This window comes from Ammospiza nelsoni, chromosome 26, assembly GCF_027579445.1.
Source record: "Ammospiza nelsoni isolate bAmmNel1 chromosome 26, bAmmNel1.pri, whole genome shotgun sequence".
NCBI lineage: Eukaryota > Metazoa > Chordata > Aves > Passeriformes > Passerellidae > Ammospiza > Ammospiza nelsoni.
In genome coordinates, this window is record NC_080658.1 from 2648193 (window position 1) to 2669742 (window position 21550).

Consider the following 21550-nt stretch of genomic DNA (forward strand, 5'->3'; position numbering starts at 1 on the left):
AGTTTCATGTTGAGTGTTTGACGTTGAAATTGAATGTTTGGCATTGAAATGCTCTCCCGTGGCCAATAGGATGTATTTCTAGAAATTCGTGAGGGAGAATTTGGGTGGATCTGAAGGAAAGCCAAGGGGGATGGCACCGGCCTAACCCAAAAGGATGGTAGAAGGTGAAAAGAAGAAAAAGTAACTGAACATGGGTTGCTGCAAGTTGGGTCCATTTTTCTTAATGCCTGCAGTTCCACAGGCTCAGTTTGTTTTCATGCTTAAATACACTTATTTTTGTGAACAAATAAAGAGACAAGAGCTCTGTCCTCATCTGCTTAGATTCTGCTGACTGTACCCACAATGGACATTTGTTGCCATGCAACAGAATAATCTGTGACTTCAATTTGATACTAAAGCAAGAGTTGAAGAGATTCCTCAGCCAGCAAAATACATTGCACTAGTTCACCAGCTTCACTGGGGCAGGAAAAGGTGAAGAAAAGGTGAGAAAATACTTGTAAGAGGTGAAAAATAACTTGCTTTTCCCTCCTGCTTTTGACTAGATTTCCCCCTAGTTTCACACATTCACTTCTAGTTTATTAATAACATGGCTTTGTTGACAGCGTAAATTGCATTTAATGTTAAATTAAAAATTGAAATTTTGAAATATTTATTAACTATTTTTAAATTTAACTTTAATTTTAAAATTTGAATTATTTCATATGTGTTTATTTTTAAAACGGAATTGTTTATTATGGTGTTCAAGTACATTTATGGAAACTCACATTCCACACTAATAGTTCTAAGTCATTATTTGTTTTCAAAGCCATCAGTGTATTTCCTACTTTGTTTTATTCCCCTTTTTTTCTTTCTATGCTCTTTACCTCAATTCCATCTTGTGATAGTGAAAGGTTTTGCCAGCATACACTTTTTAATATCCTGTACAATATATGAGTAGTTTTACTGATTTAATGGAATTGTTTATACTGCACCATGCTCACCAGGGGGGATGTAAAAACTGATTCTTACCCAACTGTTTTAATTACCAGCAGTTTCATAAGCTCTGGAATGAGGACAGACATTCACTGGGAAGTAGATTGAGACAATAAAACTCGTTTTTACATCAGCCGTGTGCAGGTGCTGGTTGGCAGAGGCTCAGCTGGTCTGGGTTTAATTAGAACCACAGAAATGAAGCATTCTCTGCCACAGTATTAAGCTTCAGTGTTATTTTTTTTCAAATTCAGCTTTAAAGTGACCTAAAATTGAGGGTGAGATGTTATTATTTGATGCCCACGTGGAGTTCACGCTGACACTTGTGGAATTTCACTACTACATGAACAAAAGAGAGTTCTTTACATTTTGAGAGATGGAATTTGTGAATAATGCAAAAATAGGTACTTACTGAAAGAGGTGAAAATCTTATTTAAAACCAGAATGTCCTCTTGAACCAGGCCTAGAGTAGGAGAAGCTACTGAAGTCAGTATCAGGAAGTCACACACAAAGAAAATAGCCAGGGTGACTGGATTTACCAGGTAAAAAGAGTAAGTTTTGTAGCAGGAAGACACTCACATGTTATGGTAAAGATTCTGAGGGAATTTGTGTCTTTCTAATTGCAGAGAGGATCTTAGAGAACACTTGTTACAATGCTACAGATTTTCCTCTCTGCAACTTTTATTTTGCATTTTTCTTTTACTCCTTTCCACTTAAGGAGAAGATATTGACACACACAAAATCTGCATGGACAAACTCCATTTTAATACTTTTTTTATTGTAGTACTATCATTTACTTTGGTAAATTCGTATCCCTGTTTAAAGTGCCTTAAAGCAATTAAAACTTAGTTTAAATTCAAGTATTGTAAAATGTACAGAGTCTAAGCACAAAAAAAAAGCTGCATAGTGAAAATACTGGAGCAGGCTGATACATTCAGGATGCCAAGTACTCAAGTGGTAACAACATCAGCTCATGATTCAGGTTAAGGATAATTAGCGAGTTTGATACAGTACAGACAGGACAGGGCAATATCAATGCATTGTTCTTACCATGAACAAAAGATGGAAGCATAAATTAACTCTGAAAGAATCTGCAGTATCACTTTTGTACACATGCCATAAGTAATAAGGCAGATACTGACACTGAATTCAATCCTTTACATGCTGCTGTAATCCAGCAAATCCTGTGTGTGGATTCTGAGCCCCAGCAATCCCTGTGTTCCAGTGGGACCAGTGACATCCATCCTCTTCAGAATCCTCACAAACAATCATTGTCAGCTTCATACAATCTTGTTTGAGTCTTTGTTTGAAATTTGTCCTGTAAGGTTTTAGAGAAGGATGGCTGTTCCTCTGTGTACCGGTGCAGGGTTTCTGTTGGGGTTTGTGTTTGCCCACAGCTACTTTGGGTAGGAGTGGGGGGTTCTTGAGGGGTCTGGTTGAATTGTACTTGAATTTGTAGCCCTTGTATTGCCCAGTCAATTTGAAGTAGTAACAGTTGTACCCTGGTGTAACAGTGACTTGTCACATGGACTAGATCAACAGCCTCACTTACCTGTGGTGTTTGTCAGAAGTGGAATTTGCTGAAGATATTTTAATGCACATTGTTATTATAAACAAAATTAATGGAATACCCGCATTCAAATGGTTGACTCCTCCCTTTTGAACAATTTGAGAGTAATTTCATTTGCCTTGACTAAAAGACTTGTAGTACAAGGGTGTGTTTGGACACATAAGAAAATGATTGATTTTTCAGGGGAAATTACTGCTTCAAAATCAGTTGAACAATATGGCTAAAATGTTACTGCATGTAACAGGACTTTTAAAATGGATGTAAAGATATTTTTGCTCAGTTGTTGCCTGAAAAAAAAGGAATTTAAAAATACTAGCCACTTTTTAAAGAAAACTCTTTGTTAATAGTTCGTGTATTTTAAGAGTATTTTCATATGTAAGTTTTGCTGTTAGAAAGAATTATTTTAAAATATATTTCTAGAAGTATGACAGCTGTGATATAAATTATTGCAAGGATTCACCAGTCATTATATGAATGGAATATTGAATAAATAAGAGAACCAAATAGGCATTTCTCATTTTTGGAAAGAGAAAACAAGTTCTCTTTTACAAAGGCAGAATATGTCAAACTATAAATTTTTGTAATATTTGGTGAAATTCTACAAAACAACAACAATGAGAATATGAAAGGGCTGTACCCAGAGTATAAAACCAGTAGAAGTTGGGTTTCTTGGAATTGGAACCCCCTTTCCTTTAAAGGACTTGAATGGTTTGATTGTATTGATCCAAGTGCTGGGTGAGCTGTTGTGGCTGTAGCAGACAGCAGCCCTGGGAGTCCATCTACTGCTTATTTCCAGAGCCCCTTGTGGATGCACTCTGAGGGAACTGGCTGAGTTAAGGTTTGATGGATGGGATGCTGCAGGATCTCCTCATCACCAGCCTGACTTCAATGTCAGGGAGGGTTTTCTTTTTTGTGTGCAAGCACCCTTCCTCTGTGGCTGCCAGGTGGAGATCAAAGCGCAAGGAAACGGACTTTTTCCTTAAGCGAGGGTTGTCCTTAAAGAAAGAACCTTCCCATTCCTTGATCACTTCATCCACTTTTTCTGTCCTGAAACAATAAAGAAAATGTATTTATGATTTTTTCAGGCTGTATTAGTTACCTATCTTCAGAACTGCTTTTAAAACAGAGAGAAATGGCATCATAAAGAGTTATTTTATATGTACTGAGATAGCAGTGGTGTCTTTTTTTTCCAGGTTCATTCTCCAGAGAAGCGAAATAAAAGGTGAGGGTTCATTATGTTCTTTTTTTTTGTGCTTCTAGGTAGACATGGCTACAAAACCACTGCTCCAAATACTTTAGGCAGTTTGTTTCCAAGGAGAAAGTTTGGAATCCAAGCTCAAAAATTTTGCAAGAAACCTCAGTACTGTAGTGGGCAGGACAGAATTCCTGCATCTGAAAACCTTCAGAATAGGGAGGAGAAAATCTAGTTTAGGCTCAAACCTCAGAATGTGGGGCTATATTACATTAAAGAGAAAAAAGGGCTGAAGTAAAATAGGCTGATGCAGGAATATTGAGGCACCCAAATCCTGTTGATTCAATTCTCTATGTGTGTGTCAGAATTCAGATCTGAAAGTCGGGCTCTGGGGCCTCACCCAGCTGAGTACACTGCACCCAGCAGAGTAGCTCTGTGCAGATCTGGGTGTGTGATGGACAAAGCTCCTGCACAAAAATAAATGTCACCTATGGGGTGAGGCTGGTGGACCTTATGATGACATTAATTGTTTCAGCAGCTGATTATGGTTCAGTGCTAGGAATGGCCCACTACACTGTGTTTCAAGGTAACATTAAATTACTCTACAAAAAAAGCTTAAAGAGCAGGAGGGAAAAAAAATTGAGTAAATCCAATACAATTAAAGTAATTTCAGGTGAATAACACATCCTTACAGACTTTCACATGCCTCCTTGGGAGCCAGGCTCTCCCTCCCCTGTTTGGGGAAACGTAGGAGTTTCCAAGGAGCAAGCTGGAGCAGCCGAGCCTGAATTTATGTGCATAAATATGCCCCAGAGGGACTTCCCAAATGTGGTCTGGGCTCTTTGCTTTCAGCCTTAGTGAGATGAATTATTCATAGTTTCATTCTTAACAGAAATAGAAATTACAAATCAGAAGCACCAGCATGGTATTGTTTGCTTATGATGCCAGTGTTAATAAAAAGAACTTTTAAATGTAATGTATTGTTAAACACTGCCATTCAGTGCACCTTCAGGAGCTCTCACTGCTTCTGAAGCTGCTGGGCTATATGGGCACGACATAACAGATACCAAATAAGGGAAAACTCAAAGCTGCTGAAATGTAACCTCCACCCTTTCCTTCCAATTGTTATTTTGTGAAATTCCTGTTTATCTTACTGTACAGTGCCATGAGCTTCAGCACTTTCCTTCATGATATTTCCATCTAGGATTGCTTGTTTTGTCATCAGCTCCACCTTCTTTGGTTTGTGCTTCTTTACATCCTCTGTAAAAGAATATGCAAGTATACAGTGAGCAAGGGTAGTACACAGGACCTGGAGGTATTTCCCATGCATTGGAAAAGGTCCTTTTTTAATATTCAGGAGTTTGTCAGTAGTTGTGAACAGTTAGGGCCAAAATCCCTTAAGGAGAAGGTGCCTGAAACAACTCACCTGAAGGCAGCATAAAGGTGATCTTGCTAGTGCTGGGTTTTTTGTCATCTTTCTGGGCAGGTATTGAGCAACGGAACCTGCCAAAAAAAAAAAAAAAAAAAAAAAAAGATTACAGGCATCTAGTACTATTGAATGATTGTAATTCCTAACTTGTCATATGAAATTTAAAAGTGTGAGAATCATGAGAAGCTCTGTTTGATCGTGGTAACTGTTTGTTGGGATTTCTCATTCTGAGCCCAGAACTGGAGGAAGTGTCTGACAATATCTGTGCAGTTTCCTGCAGAGGTCTGTCCTGGTGTGAGACAGGGACTCCCTGCCCAGCACTTCACATGTGTGGACTGTCCCCATGTGCTGTGACACCTCAGGGGACACAGGATCCCAGTGACCCACAGCGCCTCGACTGAGCTGCTCTTTGCCATGTATGTGAGACACTGAGCTCCAGAAACTCCCCACTCAGTGTAGCTACCTTCTAATGAAACTTTTTCTAAGATTTTATACTGTTTTTTTTTTAATATTTAGCTCATGTATTTACAATTCTGATTGTTTGAGACCTTCAGAAATGGAAGACAAATGTGAGATGAGAGCTTTTTCTGTAAGCAGCGAGTACCTGCTCTCTTCTTGCTCCAACAGACTGCGATATGTCGCTATCTCCTCCTCCAGCTTCATCCTCGTGTTCAGGAGGATTTCATGCTCTCGAAGCTGTTTCTCAATTCCTCTTCTCACTTCCAACAACTCTTTCTCCAAGCATTCAATCTCACCTTCCAAATTTTGTAGCTGCATGTGGTACTGCTGCTCCGTGGCCCGCAGTGAACGTTCCAAACCCTTTTCCTGTGAAATTGAAGTCATATTTTAAGATCTGGAAAGTTTGTGTGCAAAGATGTTACAGACATACATGGTTTCATTAACAAACTGTATTTTTACATAAGTTCTTGTAAGATTATTCTTTAAGAACAGGAGTGAAAGTATTTCAAGGTAATACTTCGGCTGAGAAGTTTTCTAGTAAAATCTGTGGTAATTTAAAATCAGATGAAAGTGTAGCCATGTCTTGCACAGCAATCCACTGCCTTGAGTTTACAGATCTCTGATTTTACAGTTAAACAATGTCCAGCTCAGTGCTGTATGAAGTGTCTGTGTGCTCTTGGAGCTTTCTGTACTGCTGAATTGAGCAAATGGCTGACATTTTATCACAAATGAATTGATAAATCTGGTCCACACATTAAAAAAAAAGTCATAAACATGCTTTGAATTGGTAAGGCAGAATGACCACGAGCTTGGTGAGGGATTATCATGCAAATATATCCTTGAGAGGTGTGAAAACAGGACACCACATGTGTCTGGAGTGGCAGATCCTGCTCCAGAACATGTGCTGGGTCAGTGTGTGTGAGCGAGGGCTCTGTGAGGAGCTGCAGCCCCCCAAATGAGGGATTTCTGCAGTATGGTGGCTGTGACTGTCACAGAAATTGACTGTGGGATAGTTTACATCAAGGACAGGACTCCTTTTTTCCGTGAGATTTCAGGTTTCATTTCTGACTCTTACCACAGCATGGAGAGACTCGATTTCCACCTGCATGTGGTGCCACTGCCGTCGGGCTTCGCACAGCTCTGCTCTGGCTGCCTTTAGTGCTTCTGCATCTTTGTCCATTCTTTTACTTGTACCTTCTTCTAACTACAGGGCACATGCAAAAGACAACAATATTAAAAATATTTAAATAGTAATAATAAATTGGCACATAAAAATGTTTGGAAGTTTTGTTAGAGTTGTATAAACGTGTGAAAGGTCACAGTGAGGAGTTAATATTTTCTGTACTGTGTAGAGGGAAAGCCCTTATCCCACTGTATTAGGTGGGAAATGGTTGGCCACATCACCATCCTTGGCACCTTTGTCCTAGAGGAATTCTCATACAAATTACCCAATTGTATTGAGACCTTACCTCTGGAGTAAATGGATTTAGAGGAGTTGCAGATGGTTCAAGCTTCCAAGTTTGAATAAGGTGCTTTGATTTTAATGCATTTTTGATTTCAGAGTTTTGTTTTTTTTTCCTTTTATCCTGTTGATAATAGTTTTTTAAAACCACTCCTGATCATGTGTGAGGTCATTTTAAATTTAGACTTATCTTTGATTTTGATAATATGTTCCTGCATGTAACTTCCAAAATGATTGCTTGGCTTACAGAAGTTATTTTTCTTTTTTGATTCTGAGTTTCCCTGCAAGTGGTGAAGATGCCCTAATCCTTTGAAACAGCACTTGCTCTTTTGCATATTTTGCTGCTTTATGCAGGCCCTTATGATGACATTGACTTTAAGAAAATAATCTCTTTAATTCAAGTCTTATGAACTAAGGAAAATAAGGGTTTAGTTCCCATGTACATACTGACCTATTGCAACTTTACCAGATGATCATTTTGGTGAAAATCTAGGTTTGTCTCATCCACAAGTGACCCCCCAATGTTCTTTGCTTCCCCTTTCTTGCCTGGGTACTGCAGAATTTATGTGACAGGATCAAACCAATGTGCATTGGCTGCTTTGTGCCAACACAAAGATAAACTTGGCTTCCCTGTCGGGTGTGCAGCTGCCGTGTGTCTGGCACTGCTGCTGGATCAGCCAGGCTGCAGCAGCCTGGCCTGTCCTTAAAACAAACCTCTGGGATCCCTGCAATACCTGACTACAAGGTGACAGAATTCCTGATTCCCCCCTGAATTTCTTTACATTTGGTGGCTCCAAATTGTTTTGCTATTGGATTTCAGCTGGGTTTAGAGCTGTTTGTATGTAAATCCCTAACAGCAGCATTGTGTGTTGGTAACATTTAATCAAGCTGTATGGGAGAATTGATATTTGCTGAAGAGCAAAGCATAGTTTTTACTGTGAGCAATAGAAAATAGTTCCTGCAAAGGTACAGTGTACTTTAGCAGAGGGCTAAAAATGGCAAAGATTGCTGTATATAAAAGGATTCTCTTCAGGATTCTTTTTTCCTCTGAGATAAGTACATGGAGCTAGAGGTTACCCTGTTACAGCCTATGTCATCATCCCTTAAATCCCAGCAATAGCCCGGCTGCAGGGACAGAAAGCATCCTGATGAATTACACAGCATTCGTTCAGCGTGAATCCACACCCTTGACAAAATCTATTTCCGATTCTTCTAGTTCACATCTTACTGCGGTAAAATCCACGTCCCTTCCCCGAAAATCTGCTGCATTGAAAGGAATTACTGTACCTCATAGAGGCTGCGGGAGGAACTGTACGGCCAGGGAATGGCTCCGTACTCTGCAAGGTGTGTGGCTGTGAGGAGGCATTACCTGCGTCCTTGCTGAGCTGACGGTCTTTATCTGATTTCGGGTGATGAGCGAGTCATACTTTGCCCTGATCTCTCGGCGGAGCCGAGCCGGCTCCATCCTCCTCCTCCTCCTCCTCCCATCCTCCCCGGCTCCCGGCTCCGCTGCCGGCGGCGCGGGGCTGCGGCCGCGGGGCCGTTAAAGCGGCAGCGGCCCAATTTGGGGAGTGCACGGGGCTCAGAGCCTGTCAGCCCGTCCTGGCAGCAGGTTACTGCAGCAAAGGATAGCGCTAAAAGAACTATTCCTAAATTAAGCGCCTAAATTAATATATCAACGTCTTAATGGCTTTTGTGACGCTGTAACTGTGGGGTTTTATAACCTCAGAAATGTGAGGGTAAGAGAGAGAAAGCAAAGGATAAAGTTGCAGCTGCCCAGCATGAAGTGCTCTGGCAAGAGGACATGGAAAGGCAGAGCTTTCCAGCAGCACAGCTGGGTTGCTGGCAGTGTCACTGGCAGGTGTCTCCACCATTGTTAGGGATGTCACAGAATTTCCATCCCTGAAGGTAGTTGAGACACAGTGAGATGAAGCTTCGAGGCTCTGTTGAGGACTGTCCCATTTCAGAAACGAGCTGGGCTCCTGGGCATCCTCTTTTATGGGCAGAAACACCACAAGGAGGGAGAGGAACCAGCACTTCTGGTGGTGATTAGTGCTGGTGCAACTTGTGGTAAGGGCTTTGGCTCCTCTTCTGCAGGGTGAGTTCTGGTGAATGTACACTCATCACTGCTGTCAGAAAAAGGGTCTGGGTTGTCTCTGATGGTGTTTCAGAACCTGTGCCAGGTGTTGGTGTGCTCAATACACACAACACACAAAGTATGTGGGGTTCTTCCCCTTTCCTGGCAGCTCCCAGGCAGGTCCAGCACAGGTTGTCTGGTGTGCTGTGCTTCTTCATTTCCTGCTCACTGGAGCACTGTGTGATCCCAATGTTCTTGTCTGCTAAGAGTGACTCTTACCTATTTCCTTTTACCTCTTGTTTATTTTTTTTTTCAGTAGTGCACAATACGAGATATGCATTAAAAAAATTCCAATTTCAATAGAAATTTAAAATTTAGTAAAGAGAGAAATGCATTTTTGGCTCTAAATGAGAATATACAATAAAACAGGCAGTAAACTTTCATAAGACACACATCTTTTTAAAGTCAAAGTATTGTACCACTTAAAAGTCTCCTGCTGTAAAAAGGCTTCCCTGTTCTTGGCTGTGTCTGTTGGCACATGTGAAAGGATCCTGTGTTTGGATTTTCTTTTCCTTAGCTGACTGTCTTCCCGTTGTTGTCCACTCTCTTTTCTAAAAGTGTCTTAATTATCCTTGTTCTGTGTAGTTCTAAATCCAAAATATTGTCAGTTTTTGTCGTTGATGGGATGAGAACAGTTACATAAGAAAACAGTTAGGAATCCATCAGACAAACATAAGGTATTGCACTTGGGATGGTATAAACTAATGCTTTCTTTTTCTATCTTTTTTTTCAGGTGTAAAGGGAACACCTGGCTATGAGATTCCTGAAGGCTAAAGGTAGGTAGGTGTAAGCAGTTGCATCTTTCCTAGGACTTATGGAAATTTGAATTCTAGCTGCTTTCAATGTTCATGTTTTATTGCTGGCTCACCACACAGCTGGAGGGGGTCGTGGAGAATAAAGGGAGACCCATACATTAAAGCTTGTGAGTACTTTTTATTAGGGATGAAAACTGAAAAATGAGATTAGAACAGCAAAATTATTTTATCTATTGATTACTAAAGATTATAAAAAGGCAATTCTGATTAAATGTGTGCTTCATATTTCTGGTTATTGAACAGAGATTTGATGATATTTTTAAAGAACACAATGGAAATCATACAGGTAAGGCTGATAGAGTGAAGCAGGAAATGTATTGTATGTCTGCAAGGAATGAAAGGACAAAGTGCCAACTTTGTCTTATTTAAAAGATTGTGAGTACAAAGCCAAGTGTTTTATCACTTCATACAAAAGAATAAAGTTATTTATCCATTTTGGCTGGGAGCAAATGGATCCTTTGCCACATCAGATTGTGCCTCATATCTTCTCTTCAACTTCCTTAACGTGGGATGCAACAACTTTTCCATCTACCACTTCTTCGACAATTGTCTTGATCTTTCTAGTTTTGGTTGGATCTAAACATCATGAACAAAACAAAGAATATTTATCAGTGTGTTAAAAATGATAAACCAAAGCAGCACATGACCAGGTACCCCCTTTTCCCCCTTTTCCTTTCCAGCTGGCTTCTGATTTTAATGAACTCTCTGATGTAGTTAAACAGGATAACATGTATTATTTGATTTGTAAGAATGACTTTAGAAACAAAATATTATTCAATCAATTTCTGCCTACCTTGAGAAGAGTCCAGTGATTGTGTTTGAGATTTGGACCCTGTCAGGGATGAGCTTTCAAGTGTAACTGCCTGTCCAGCACCCCTAAAAGGGAATCAGAGACATCACTATTGCAGGATGTGCGATAGGATCAGGATAAATTCCCTTTTCATGGTGACATTGATAGGTTATTTAAATAGTGAGCAGAATGGCTCACTCTCCTCAGTCACAGTGATATTTCAGATCACTGTATGTGCCTTATTGTCACTTGGAGAATGTTGCACTTATTTCACCTCTTTTTATCCTGGAAAGGATTTGGCTACAGAAAATAAATGCAAGGAGATATTTTGTGTCAAGCAGTTCCTTACGCAAACTCTCCATCCAGCAGGCGCCGGTAGGTTTCAATCTCCATTTCCAGACGAGTCTTGATGTCTAGGAGCTGCTGGTACTCCGCGTTCTGGCGCTCCATGTCAGCCCTGACCTGGAAAAGCTGCGACTCCAGGTTCCCAATCTGCATTTGGATTTGTGACAGCTGAGCGCAGTAACCACCTTCTGTTTCTGCTAAAGTGTCTTCCAGGGATTTTTTCTGTGTAAAGATATTAAATAATCTCTGGTTAAGGAAAAAAATCTCTTATCAAAACCAACTGAAGTAGTTTAAGGGAGTGAGCACAGCTGCATTACTCAGAAGGTTTTATTTGCTTTTTGAAAACACTGGTTTGAAAACTTTCCCTTGTCACTTCCCTAAATGTAATGTAAAACTCATCTGCTTTGCGACATGCTCTTTGCAATCCAGTTAGATATATTACTGCTATTTAGGAACTAAAAGAATATAGGATTTAATCGGAAAGAAATGCAAATCCTCAATTCTATGGAATAGGATTAGGTCTAAAAAGACTTTTGAAGTTGCTGAATTGGCTCTGAGCAGTCAGCAGCTTCCCAGAACGTACCATGGCAAGCTGAGACTGCAGCTCTATTTCCAAGCTCTGGAGAGTCCTTTTCAAATCTGTGATCTCGCTCTTTCCTGACTGGAGCTGCTCAGTGTGAGTGGAGATTTCCCTTTTCAGCTCCCCGCTCTGAAATGACAAGGAAGAATGGGGTGTAATTTTACTGTTCCAAGTATTGAACTCATTTTCCCATGCATTTCACTGAGTTTGCTCTCTCTGGTTATTACTTTTTCGTTGAACCACGCCTCGGCCTCTTTACGGTTTTGCTCAGCAATGACTTCATATTGTCCTCTCATATCATTCAGAAGCTTGGTCAGATCAGTCCCTGGAGCAGCGTCCATTTCCACACTGACTTGGCCAAATTCACTGCTTTGGATGCCCTGAAGCTCCTGGAGACATTGAAAATAAAGAGAAGGTTCTGTTCATAAAAGACAAAATAGTTATACCAAAATATATGTAAAGAAATATAAATGATACAAATTCTGTTTCAACAAGGATCTGTAGATTGTTTGTCGTACTCTTTCAGCAAACTCAAAAATTGACAGCAAACAGAACCTATAATGAAACCCAGGAACTCCCACTGGCTTAAACAAGGGAGTAATATGATGTGTCACAATTTCATGTATCTTGTTATCAATTCACAAAGGAAAAAAATACCTCTTCATGATTCTTCTTGAGATAAGCCAGTTCTTCATTCAGGCTTTCAATCTGCATCTCCAGATCTGCCCTGGTCATGGTCAGCTCATCCAGGACTCTGCGCAGACCATTGATGTCAGCCTCCACGCTCTGCCGAAGAGCCACTTCATTCTCAAATCTATGCATGAAGGAATTAAATATTAATTTTTACATGGCCAATGAAGTCAAATGCAGACTATTAATGTGTTTTATTTTAGCTTTAATTTGAAAACTTAATACACATAATTATTATAATACTGTTTAATAATTCTACTACAAGTATTCTACAAAGAAAGAGATTTTTAGTACAAAAGAATTTTTTCCTTAAGGAGTTTTTATAACATTAAGATATCCTTACTTCAGTCTGAAGTCATCAGCAGCCAGTCTGGCATTATCGACCTGCAGAATGATCCTCGCGTTGTCGATGGTTGCATTGATGATCTAGAATACAGTGTTCAGAGAATGATGTTACAGCCCAAAGGCTTCATGGCTTTGCAATGGCTTTAAACTTTGTGTTCTACAAGGGTTTGTAGAACTGCATTCCATCACTGCCCTCTCCTGTATTCAGATTAGACAAATCACAGCTACAGAACTGCTTTAATGTACAGGAAAAATTCACCACGTCACCAGTGCAAGGTGACAGAGGTCACTGCAAGTGTCAGTACCAAAGGATAAACGTGCTCTTAGTTGCTGAAAGAAATTTGTTATTTTCATTAATACTATTGAGTTACAACTATAAAGATACATTTAATACATTGCTTTGCTACCTTGTTTCGAAGATCTTCAATGAGGGGGTAGAATTTACTGTAGTCATTCCCAGATCCAGGGGTGCCAGTGCCAGGGCCATTTTTCTCATACCATTCACGGATTTTGCGCTCCAGCTCAGTGTTGGCATCCTCCAGAGACCTCACTTTGTCCAGATATGCAGCCAGACGGTCGTTGAGGTTCTGCATTGTCTCTTTTTTTGAGCCAGAAAGAATGCCACCATCTCCAGCACCAGCAGGGCCAAACCCACCTCCAAAACCAGTCCCTAAGCCACCACCAAAGCCACTTCCAAAAGCAGCACCTGAACTGCTGCCAAAACCACTTCCCAAACCTCCCCCAAACCCACTGCCTAAGCCACTTCCATAGCCACCACCCAAACCACCTCCATAGCTTCCACCAAAACCACTGCTTAAGCTGCTCCCCAGTCCTGCACCTGAGCTGCCCCCAAAGCCCCCACCAAAACCAGAGCTTGAACCCAACAGAGAAGCTGCACCAAAGCCTCCACCAGACCCCCCACCAAAGCCAAGCCCACTGCCACCAAAGCCTCCTCCACCACCAGAACTGGACATCCTCAGAGATCCCCCTCCGATTCCGCTGCGAGAGGAGAACTGCCGGGACCCGCCGCTCGTGCGCACGGAAAGGGCCATGGTGCTCGAGGTGCCTGGATCTGCCCCGTGCAGGATACAACAGAGAGCAGAGCAGGAGCAGGGGCAGCTTTATAGGGACAGCAGTGGGTGTTTCAGGAGGAGTCCCCACCTCCTGGGGAGAGCTTTCACTCTCTCTCTCCCTCCTCTTTGGGGGGGATGTCAGTTTAGTATGTTTTGACCAACCGAAATGATATGTGCCAACCAAAATTGCCAATGGGAGTGGAAATCTGGTGCCCTCCAGGTATTTGTATGAGGGGAAATGGGTGGAGTGGAGCTGAGACATCACGATTGTGTTCTGCCATGTGCAATGGAGCATTTAAATCCCTCCTAAATAATTGTTTTGTCATTGCCGATGCAGTGCTTCCTGCATTTGGGGCTGTTCTTACAGGAGTTTGCTAAGTCAGCAGAGTGATCCCTTTGATCCCTGCTTCTCAGCCTGTATGGCAGGAATGTCTTTCTTTTCATAATGTTCTTCAGCCAGGAGTCTTTGCTGGATTAGTGCTCCTGGATGCTTAAGAAAAGTGACCATCAAGTGTCCAAGGGCACATGGATGTTCAGTGAGCTGCAGGGTGATCATTAATATGAATATATAAATATACCTATACCAAATAGCATTTGGAATTTGGTTTATGTCCTAACCCTTTCATCACTGAAATACCTCAGACTGATATACTTGTAGTCTATAGCATATAGAGTTTGTACTTCAGAGCTGGAACTGACCTTTCTGTGTGCTAAATAGTTTGCTTTATCTCCAAATAAGAAATCTGATTTGGTTCTTTCTATAATACAAATCTAAAGATCAAATGTAGCGCTTCTGGGTGCAGGTTTGGGCATGGGAACCCTCCAAAGGCAGTATATTTTTCTTTTGAAGTCATTTTGATAAATGGAAAATAATTTTTCCTTTGTCCTGGCTTAATTCTATAATTGGATTTGTCAACTGAAATGTGTTAATTTTTGATTTATCTGCACTCAGGAGCATGGGGTGCTTTTGGGGCAGAAAAGAGCGGAAGATCAAAGGTGTAAGTAAAGCATTTGTGTGGAAATGAGCTGATAGCCTGGTCTCAGTGACTCGGGGCAGTGAAAGCACAGGATTAGTTCTTTGGCAGCTGTTTATGTAGAGTACATAGCTCTGGACAGGTGAGGTTTCATAGGGAAGAGCTTTGTGTGTTTATGTTCTCAAGAGGAAAATGTAAACTCCTGGGACTGAGAATCCAGGTGTGGCACAGGGGCCTCCCTATGGGACACAGAACATTATTGGCACAGGAGGGTTTGAGAGAGAGGGAGATAATTTCAAATATATTTTTATCCATAAAATATCATAGCTTGCCATAGTCCCTGGTGACATAATCATTCACAGAATGTGAAAAATATCAAGTAGGCTTCTTCATTTTATTTTTTCATGTTAATATATTATGAAAAGCAAATTGACACTTCTTATGTATTTGAAAATCAGGTGTTAATGAAGTGAAATTGCTTTATGTTTGAGTGGGAGTTCACATTCAGAAAAGGCGTGCTGAACTGATGCCTTAATGCATTTTAAAAACCTAATACTTCCATTTTTATCTGTGTTGGAAGCAATTATGCATTCATGCCAGGCTGATTTCATTTTTTTCCATCAAGGTACTTAGTCACTATAGAAGTAAACCTAAAGTCTTCTATGTTGTGACTTACAGATTTTTATTAATGCTCCCCCCACAAAAACAACAACAACAACAACAGATTTGAGATTTTGGCATTTTTAATCCATCTGGGGTTAAGAGTGAATTATTTCAGATTCTTTATAACCCTTTTCATTTTGGCATCAGCTCCACCATGGAACTCAGAGGCATCTTCTCTGCTGGTGCCATTTACATCTTCTCTTCAACCTCTCTGACCTCAGAGGAGACAATCTTGCCATCAACCACCTCCTCAACTATTGTCTTGATCTTCTTAAACTTACTTGATTCTGTTAAGGAAATTGAAAAGAGAAGTAATTTAATGTAATGTACACTGACAGAGTAATATTGCTGCTACATGAGGAAATATCAAAAAGCATCTTCAATCCACAGGTCCTTGAGGGAACTTGAGGTGTGGCTTCTCTTTTGGATACCGAATATGTTGCCCATAGACTGCATACTGGATTCAGTAACTCTCTAGCAATCTTGATAGTTTTGCTTTTGTTTAGCACAGACTTGTAGACCTAAAACTTTGGAATAGACTTACACCAAACTGGAAATTTTTATTATGAAACTGGATATGTTAATTGGAAGTCTCAGTCTCCCTGTGCATCTAGCAGGGAGAAGCAGATGCTTCTGCAGTTCTCCAGAGGGGAACTCAGTAACTCTCTGTTGTTCTTTTGGGTCTCTAAGGACTCACAGAATCACAGAATGGGTAAGGTGAGTCTGTGATTTTATACTGGGCACCTGAATTGTATATATAAACCCAGGTTTATCAGTCCTCATAGGGTAACCAAACAGTTGATTGCTTTCTTGATGTGAGATTCCACTGGCTGATTATTTGCTCTGAATCTGCTGTTTTATATCAGGTTACTTCATTCCATAACATTTCAACAGGCCACCATCAAAACAGAAAGAAGTTGGTGGGACATACCTTTTTCTGTCACCTCTACTGTTGGCATCTCTTCTAAATACCTGTTCAAATTGTAAATTAGAAAATGTAAATATATGGCAACTCATGTATTGAACATCCATGTGCATTTCCTATGTGTTTGATCAGGACAGCTAATCCCCTTTCATCAAGACATTGAATCATAAGACAACTCAGTAAAACGAGTTCTCTCAGTTGAAATGAAACTTGCTAAGCATAAGCTGTAGGTACAGTTAATCTGCAGACTGATCTCTGCAATGCCAGGTACACCCGATCTAGTTCCTGAGCCAGAACAGCTGAACAAGTAGAATCTGGGGGGAAGTTCCACTTTCTGCTTAACCCACACAGACAATCTGATCAAAAACTGCATTACAGGTGTTCCTGACATGTGAACATGTACCCAACTCCCCAGCTCACAATGACCATCTGTAGGCTGGAAGAGCCACCTCAAAATTCCACAGCAGCTTCAGTAGCCCAGCCTGAACAGCAGCCTGCTCTGATTGTGTGGCTGAGAACTGGACAATGGGCTTCCCCACCTCAAAGCAGTTTGAAAGAGGCAGTTTTGACACAAAACCCAAACCAACACACAAAGCCACATGTGTGCTCACCTGGTTTCCTCTCCCTCCAGCAGCCTGCGGTACGTGGCAATCTCCATCTCCAAGCGAGTCTTGACATCCAGCAGGATGCTGTACTCATTGTTCTGAGCCTCCATGTCGACTCGGACCTGCCTCAGCTGAGCCTCCAGACTGGAAATTGCTCCCTGTATCTGGTCAAGCTGGTGACTGTACCGTGCTTCTGTTTCAGCCAGAGACGCTTCCAGGGTCTGTTTCTGTAGTGCATGGCAAGAACAGTGACACATTATTCAGAGAATGCATTTTTGTGTTAAAATAACCTTTTGATTGTAAAGCCCCTCATTCCTCTAATTATCTTTTAATCCTCTATTTATTACACCTCTGTGTAACTCTCTGCTATCCACAGTCCTTATTTTGCTTTTTGTAATTTACCATGTTCAGCAGGGACTGTAATTCCAGCTCCAGGTTCTGGCAGATCTGTCTCCGTTCTGTGACCTCTTTCCTTTGCACCTCCAGCCGCTCAACATTGAGGGCAACTTCCTGGTTCAGTTCTGCTGTCTGGAATGGAGAATGGAGGGACTGTGAACTGCAGCCAGGCATGACTGAGATTCTTGCTGGTGTTTAAGCTGTTGACTTTACCTGCTTTTCAAAATGTTCTTTGGCTTCTTGGCGGTTCTTTTCTGCCATTTCTTCATATTGCTTTCTCATGTTTTCCATGATAGCTGCGAGGTCAATGCCGGGAGCGGCATCCACCGCCACGTTCACGGAGCCACTCGCCTCTTTGCGCAGCCTGTCACGTTCCTGCAGCAATGGGAACTGTGTTAGCACCAGCTGCAGGGAGCTGTCACTCCTGGGCATGGGACACAAACTCAACATCCATACACACAGGACTAATCCTCAATAGTACCTTGGGGCAAGGCAACTTAATCACCTTGTAAATACTGTTTAGTGCACCTCATCTTAGAACAGTTTGCCTACTTGGTAGCAATAAATGTTATATCATAGATAAATGTATCATAAAAATTATTTCCTCAGAACCAGATCTGTGGAATGAGGGGAGAAGTCACGGCTCCCATTTGTGTGCTTTTTGAGATAGCAATTCCTGAACCATAAATTTTTCTTAGAGAAAACCTTTACTCCTTCATTCCTGGAATGGAGGAGTGTTCAGCCTTTGATCCCTGACAGCTTGCATGTCCCTTAGGGTCACACAGGGTTATGCTGCTTCCAGGAAGGATAGAAATGCTTCCTAGTGAGGTTGTTTGCCACTCAAAACCCCTCTCCATGGCAGTGGTCAGCTGTTCTCACCTCCTCATGGTTCTTCCTAAGGAAAACAAGTTCCTCAGTTATGTTCTCAATCTGGGACTCCAGGTCAGCTTGGGTCAGGGTCAGGTCGTCACGGACATGGAGCAGTCCGGTGATGTCGCTCTCCACACTCTGCCTGAGCAGGTGTTCGTTCTCAAACCTGTACAATACAGTGCCTTTTGTCATCATTGGAATGCAACAGTTTGGAGTAAATGTTAGAATCAGTAACTACCGCAGTCATTGTGAAATTTGTCATTGTGAAATTTTCATTGAACTTAAAGTTGGAAAATGTTCACTTCTTGGCACCAATTCCAGTAAGTGGAAGCTTTCCTAAATAAGAGCAGCATGAAAGAGAATTGATATAAAACCATGGAACTTACTTCAGCCTGAAGTCATCAGCAGCCAGCTTGGCATTGTCGATCTGCAGGACAAGTCTGGAATTTTCCATCTGGGCAGCAGAAATCTAAAAGGAATGGTGGACAAGCAATGAAACTTTGCACAGAAATTCACACTTGATCCTTTCTTGGGAATGAATACTGTAAGTGGGCTTCATCCTCCTTCACCTCAGCTCTCTGTTGGTTTTAAGCTAAGTTCCATCTGAAGTGCATGAAAGGAATTAGAGATGTCTAAAAGACTAATTGCCCTGCCATAAAATAAGTGTATAAATAGTTAGGATGAACTGTTCTCTGAAGGGATATGCTTTTAAATGTTGGGAAGTAGAACTGATAAAAAAATAAAAAAGAAAGGACTGAAGGAAGTTCTGGAAACATGTTTTGACAAACCTGTCAGTTGATTGTTGGGAGTATTTCATTGTTTTCAGTGGAAATTTACTATTTTAAGTAGTGATCTTTAATTTTTTTCCTGAGTGCTTGCCCTTCTTTTCTAATAAACCACTTTGAAATAGACTGTTGCTAAACTATATTTAAATATGTAGATTACCATTATTACTTTCTCTAGTTAAAGCCACCTAAGGCAAATATCATAGAACTAGTTAGAGTCACAGATTTTTCAGGTATGAGATTACTCACAACTGCAGGCATATATCTGGTATTACAAATTATTGATAATCTGTCACTAGTAGCTGATAAAAAATGAACTTTTTCTTCCCAGCTAGGCCAATTACAATGTGGAAAAGTACATTTTCTACAATAGCTTATTCTCTATCTCACTGATAATTGCAATTCTTATATTTAAGGAGGGCTCTATGATCTCTTACCTGATTTCGGAGTTCTTCGATTGTTTTGAAGTAGGAGCTGTAGTCCTGCCCTACACTTACGGTGTGCTTTTCATACCATTCCCTGATCTGCTTCTCAATCAGGGAGTTTGACTTCTCCAGTGAGCGCACCCTCTCCAGGTAGGCAGCCAAGCGATCGTTCAGGTTCTGCATCGTGGATTTCTCGTTGCCGGTGAGCAGCACATCGCTCCCAGTGATGCTGAGCTGGAGGCTCCCTCCCAGGCCTTGGCCAGAGCTGGTGCTGGTCGATATGCGGGTGCCATAGCCCCCAGCCCCCCCATAGACACTGGGTGCCTGGATCTTCTGGAAGGACATTTTCCTGGAGGTCAGACCGCTGACACTGGGTGCAGAGGGCTGGACACGGCTGCTCGTACTCCACTGGGTGCTGCGGGCGGAGAATGCCATTTCTGCTCTTTGTCTTCTGGGCTGAAGCAGGTAAATCAGCACAGATAGAGACGCCACTGAGGAGCTGAGTGTGCACTGTGCACCTTTATACAGGTCCAAGAGGAAGCACAGTGGCTGGAAACCCCACCTATGTTGACGCAGAGTGTTGCTGGTATTGGCACAAAGAGCACACAGGATATTGCCCCCCCCTCCCCATGATTTGAAGGGGTTCTCATCTGTTCGTCTGTGTTTGAGGAACACTCCCTGGGTAGTTTGCTTGCTTTATTATTTTGTATAACAGATGAACAAAAAATGATCTGTTGAATCATTTATAACCATGTACCTGCAGCCAACCCTCTCTGTAGCCCTTTAGAACAAATGAGAAGGTTGTTAGCCCCCTCCCTGTGCTGCTCATGAATTTAAAATGAGAGTTGCCTATATGTGACAAGAGACTTAAAATATTTATATTTCTGTTGAGTAAGCAATAACTTGGGCCTAGGACAGTCTAGAACAGTGTATAAATAATTAGAAAGGAGGCAGCTGTACTACCATGTGAATTCGTTTCATAGTAAGCACAAACCAACATCTGCACTGCCAGTGAAGAGGCTGTTGCCATCAGATTGGATTGAATGTGCATTCATCTGGTATTAGAAAACCCTTGCAAGTGGAATGAGAGGTTTCAGTACAGCTGAGATTGAGTGGGATGGGTATTTCTTTGTCCTTAAGTGAGGTAGGAGGAATGAGAACATCGGAAACCTTCACAGCCCACTGTGCTTCACATGTAAGATGCTGAGGTCCATAGAGTGGCAGGAAGTGTTGAGTTCCAGCTTCCAGCAGAATGAGCCTCCAGCCCTCCAGTGTGGATGAAGTTGAAGCAAAACGAGTTTCCCTCCTGCCTCATCAGAGACCACCAGCTAACAAGTGCCATACCGGGGAGGTCTGTCCCCAACCCAGGGGCTGTGGTCATTAACAGGAAACCAGCTGCCTTTCCATGGCTTGAAGAGACTCAACCATCCCACTGCTGATCGTGTGGAGGAGGCTCCTGGGCTGACTGTGCTGTACACTTGATGCAGAAAGTGCATGGAGAATTTGTAAAGCAAAGGAAGAACCTGATTGCTGAGGGGTTGTTAGTGCTGCAGGAGAGTGGGTGGCAGGTGTGTGTTGGGACAGTGTGGAGGTGCAGCTCCTGGGGCATTGCACTGACACTGCTTCTGTGTGTTACTGATGTTGTCAGGTAGAACAATGAGCACACATGACTTGTGTTAGTGAGAGCAGCTGCTGTATGTACTCATCTCCCAGCTTGGGGCAAGGAAATTGGTGAGACACGGAGCTTTGGAGGCACTGAACTGTGTGTTGGAGGCACCTTCAACTTTCTGGGAGCACCCAACCCAGAATAGTTGGGTACTAGGGAATACCCAATATATTGGGGAATCAGTACTGCCAAGTCTTTAAGTTACTGTGCTAGGGATTAGTCTAACAGGTCTTGGCTCAAGGCAGAGAGTTAAACTCTTGTACTTGGCTGTTCTGGAAACACAGCTTCCAAACCAAAGCAATCAGTGTGTAGGGCAGGATTTTTCTTTCTAAGAGGATGCTGTGGAGTGTCTTTGGACCTTGAACTTCTTTGGGTGTAACTTGTA

At 41.7% G+C, this 21550-nt stretch overlaps 3 protein-coding genes across 4 annotated transcripts; all 3 read right to left on the minus strand.

The window, feature by feature from the left end:
* Nucleotides 1-1765: 1765 nt before the first annotated feature.
* Nucleotides 1766-8559, minus strand: KRT222 (keratin 222). The gene is made up of 6 exons (XM_059489265.1): nt 8451-8559; nt 6695-6823; nt 5765-5985; nt 5158-5234; nt 4886-4991; nt 1766-3586 (listed from the first exon to the last, which is right to left on the minus strand). The coding sequence occupies exons 1-6, from the start codon at nt 8544-8546 to the stop codon at nt 3373-3375; spliced, it is 843 nt and encodes a 280-aa protein (XP_059345248.1). The 5' UTR covers nt 8547-8559; the 3' UTR covers nt 1766-3372.
* Nucleotides 8560-10511: 1952 nt separating this feature from the next.
* Nucleotides 10512-13595, minus strand: LOC132084231 (keratin, type I cytoskeletal 12-like). The gene is made up of 9 exons (XM_059489298.1): nt 13499-13595; nt 13191-13438; nt 12782-12864; nt 12406-12562; nt 11976-12137; nt 11752-11877; nt 11179-11390; nt 10827-10909; nt 10512-10609 (listed from the first exon to the last, which is right to left on the minus strand). The coding sequence occupies exons 2-9, from the start codon at nt 13374-13376 to the stop codon at nt 10512-10514; spliced, it is 1107 nt and encodes a 368-aa protein (XP_059345281.1). The 5' UTR covers nt 13377-13438; nt 13499-13595.
* Nucleotides 13596-15619: 2024 nt separating this feature from the next.
* KRT20 (keratin 20) lies at nt 15620-19934 on the minus strand. Of its 2 annotated transcripts, XM_059489238.1 has the most exons (9): nt 19512-19934; nt 18676-18758; nt 18299-18455; nt 17633-17794; nt 17426-17551; nt 17030-17250; nt 16157-16167; nt 15965-15988; nt 15683-15780 (listed from the first exon to the last, which is right to left on the minus strand). In XM_059489238.1, exons 1-9 carry the CDS (start codon nt 19932-19934, stop codon nt 15683-15685), a joined length of 1305 nt encoding a protein of 434 aa, XP_059345221.1. The 2 variants fall into 2 exon arrangements, with proteins under 2 accessions (XP_059345220.1, XP_059345221.1); XM_059489237.1 differs by lacking the exons at nt 15965-15988; nt 16157-16167 and adding an exon at nt 16425-16465 and having other exon boundaries at nt 15620-15780.
* Nucleotides 19935-21550: the final 1616 nt, after the last annotated feature.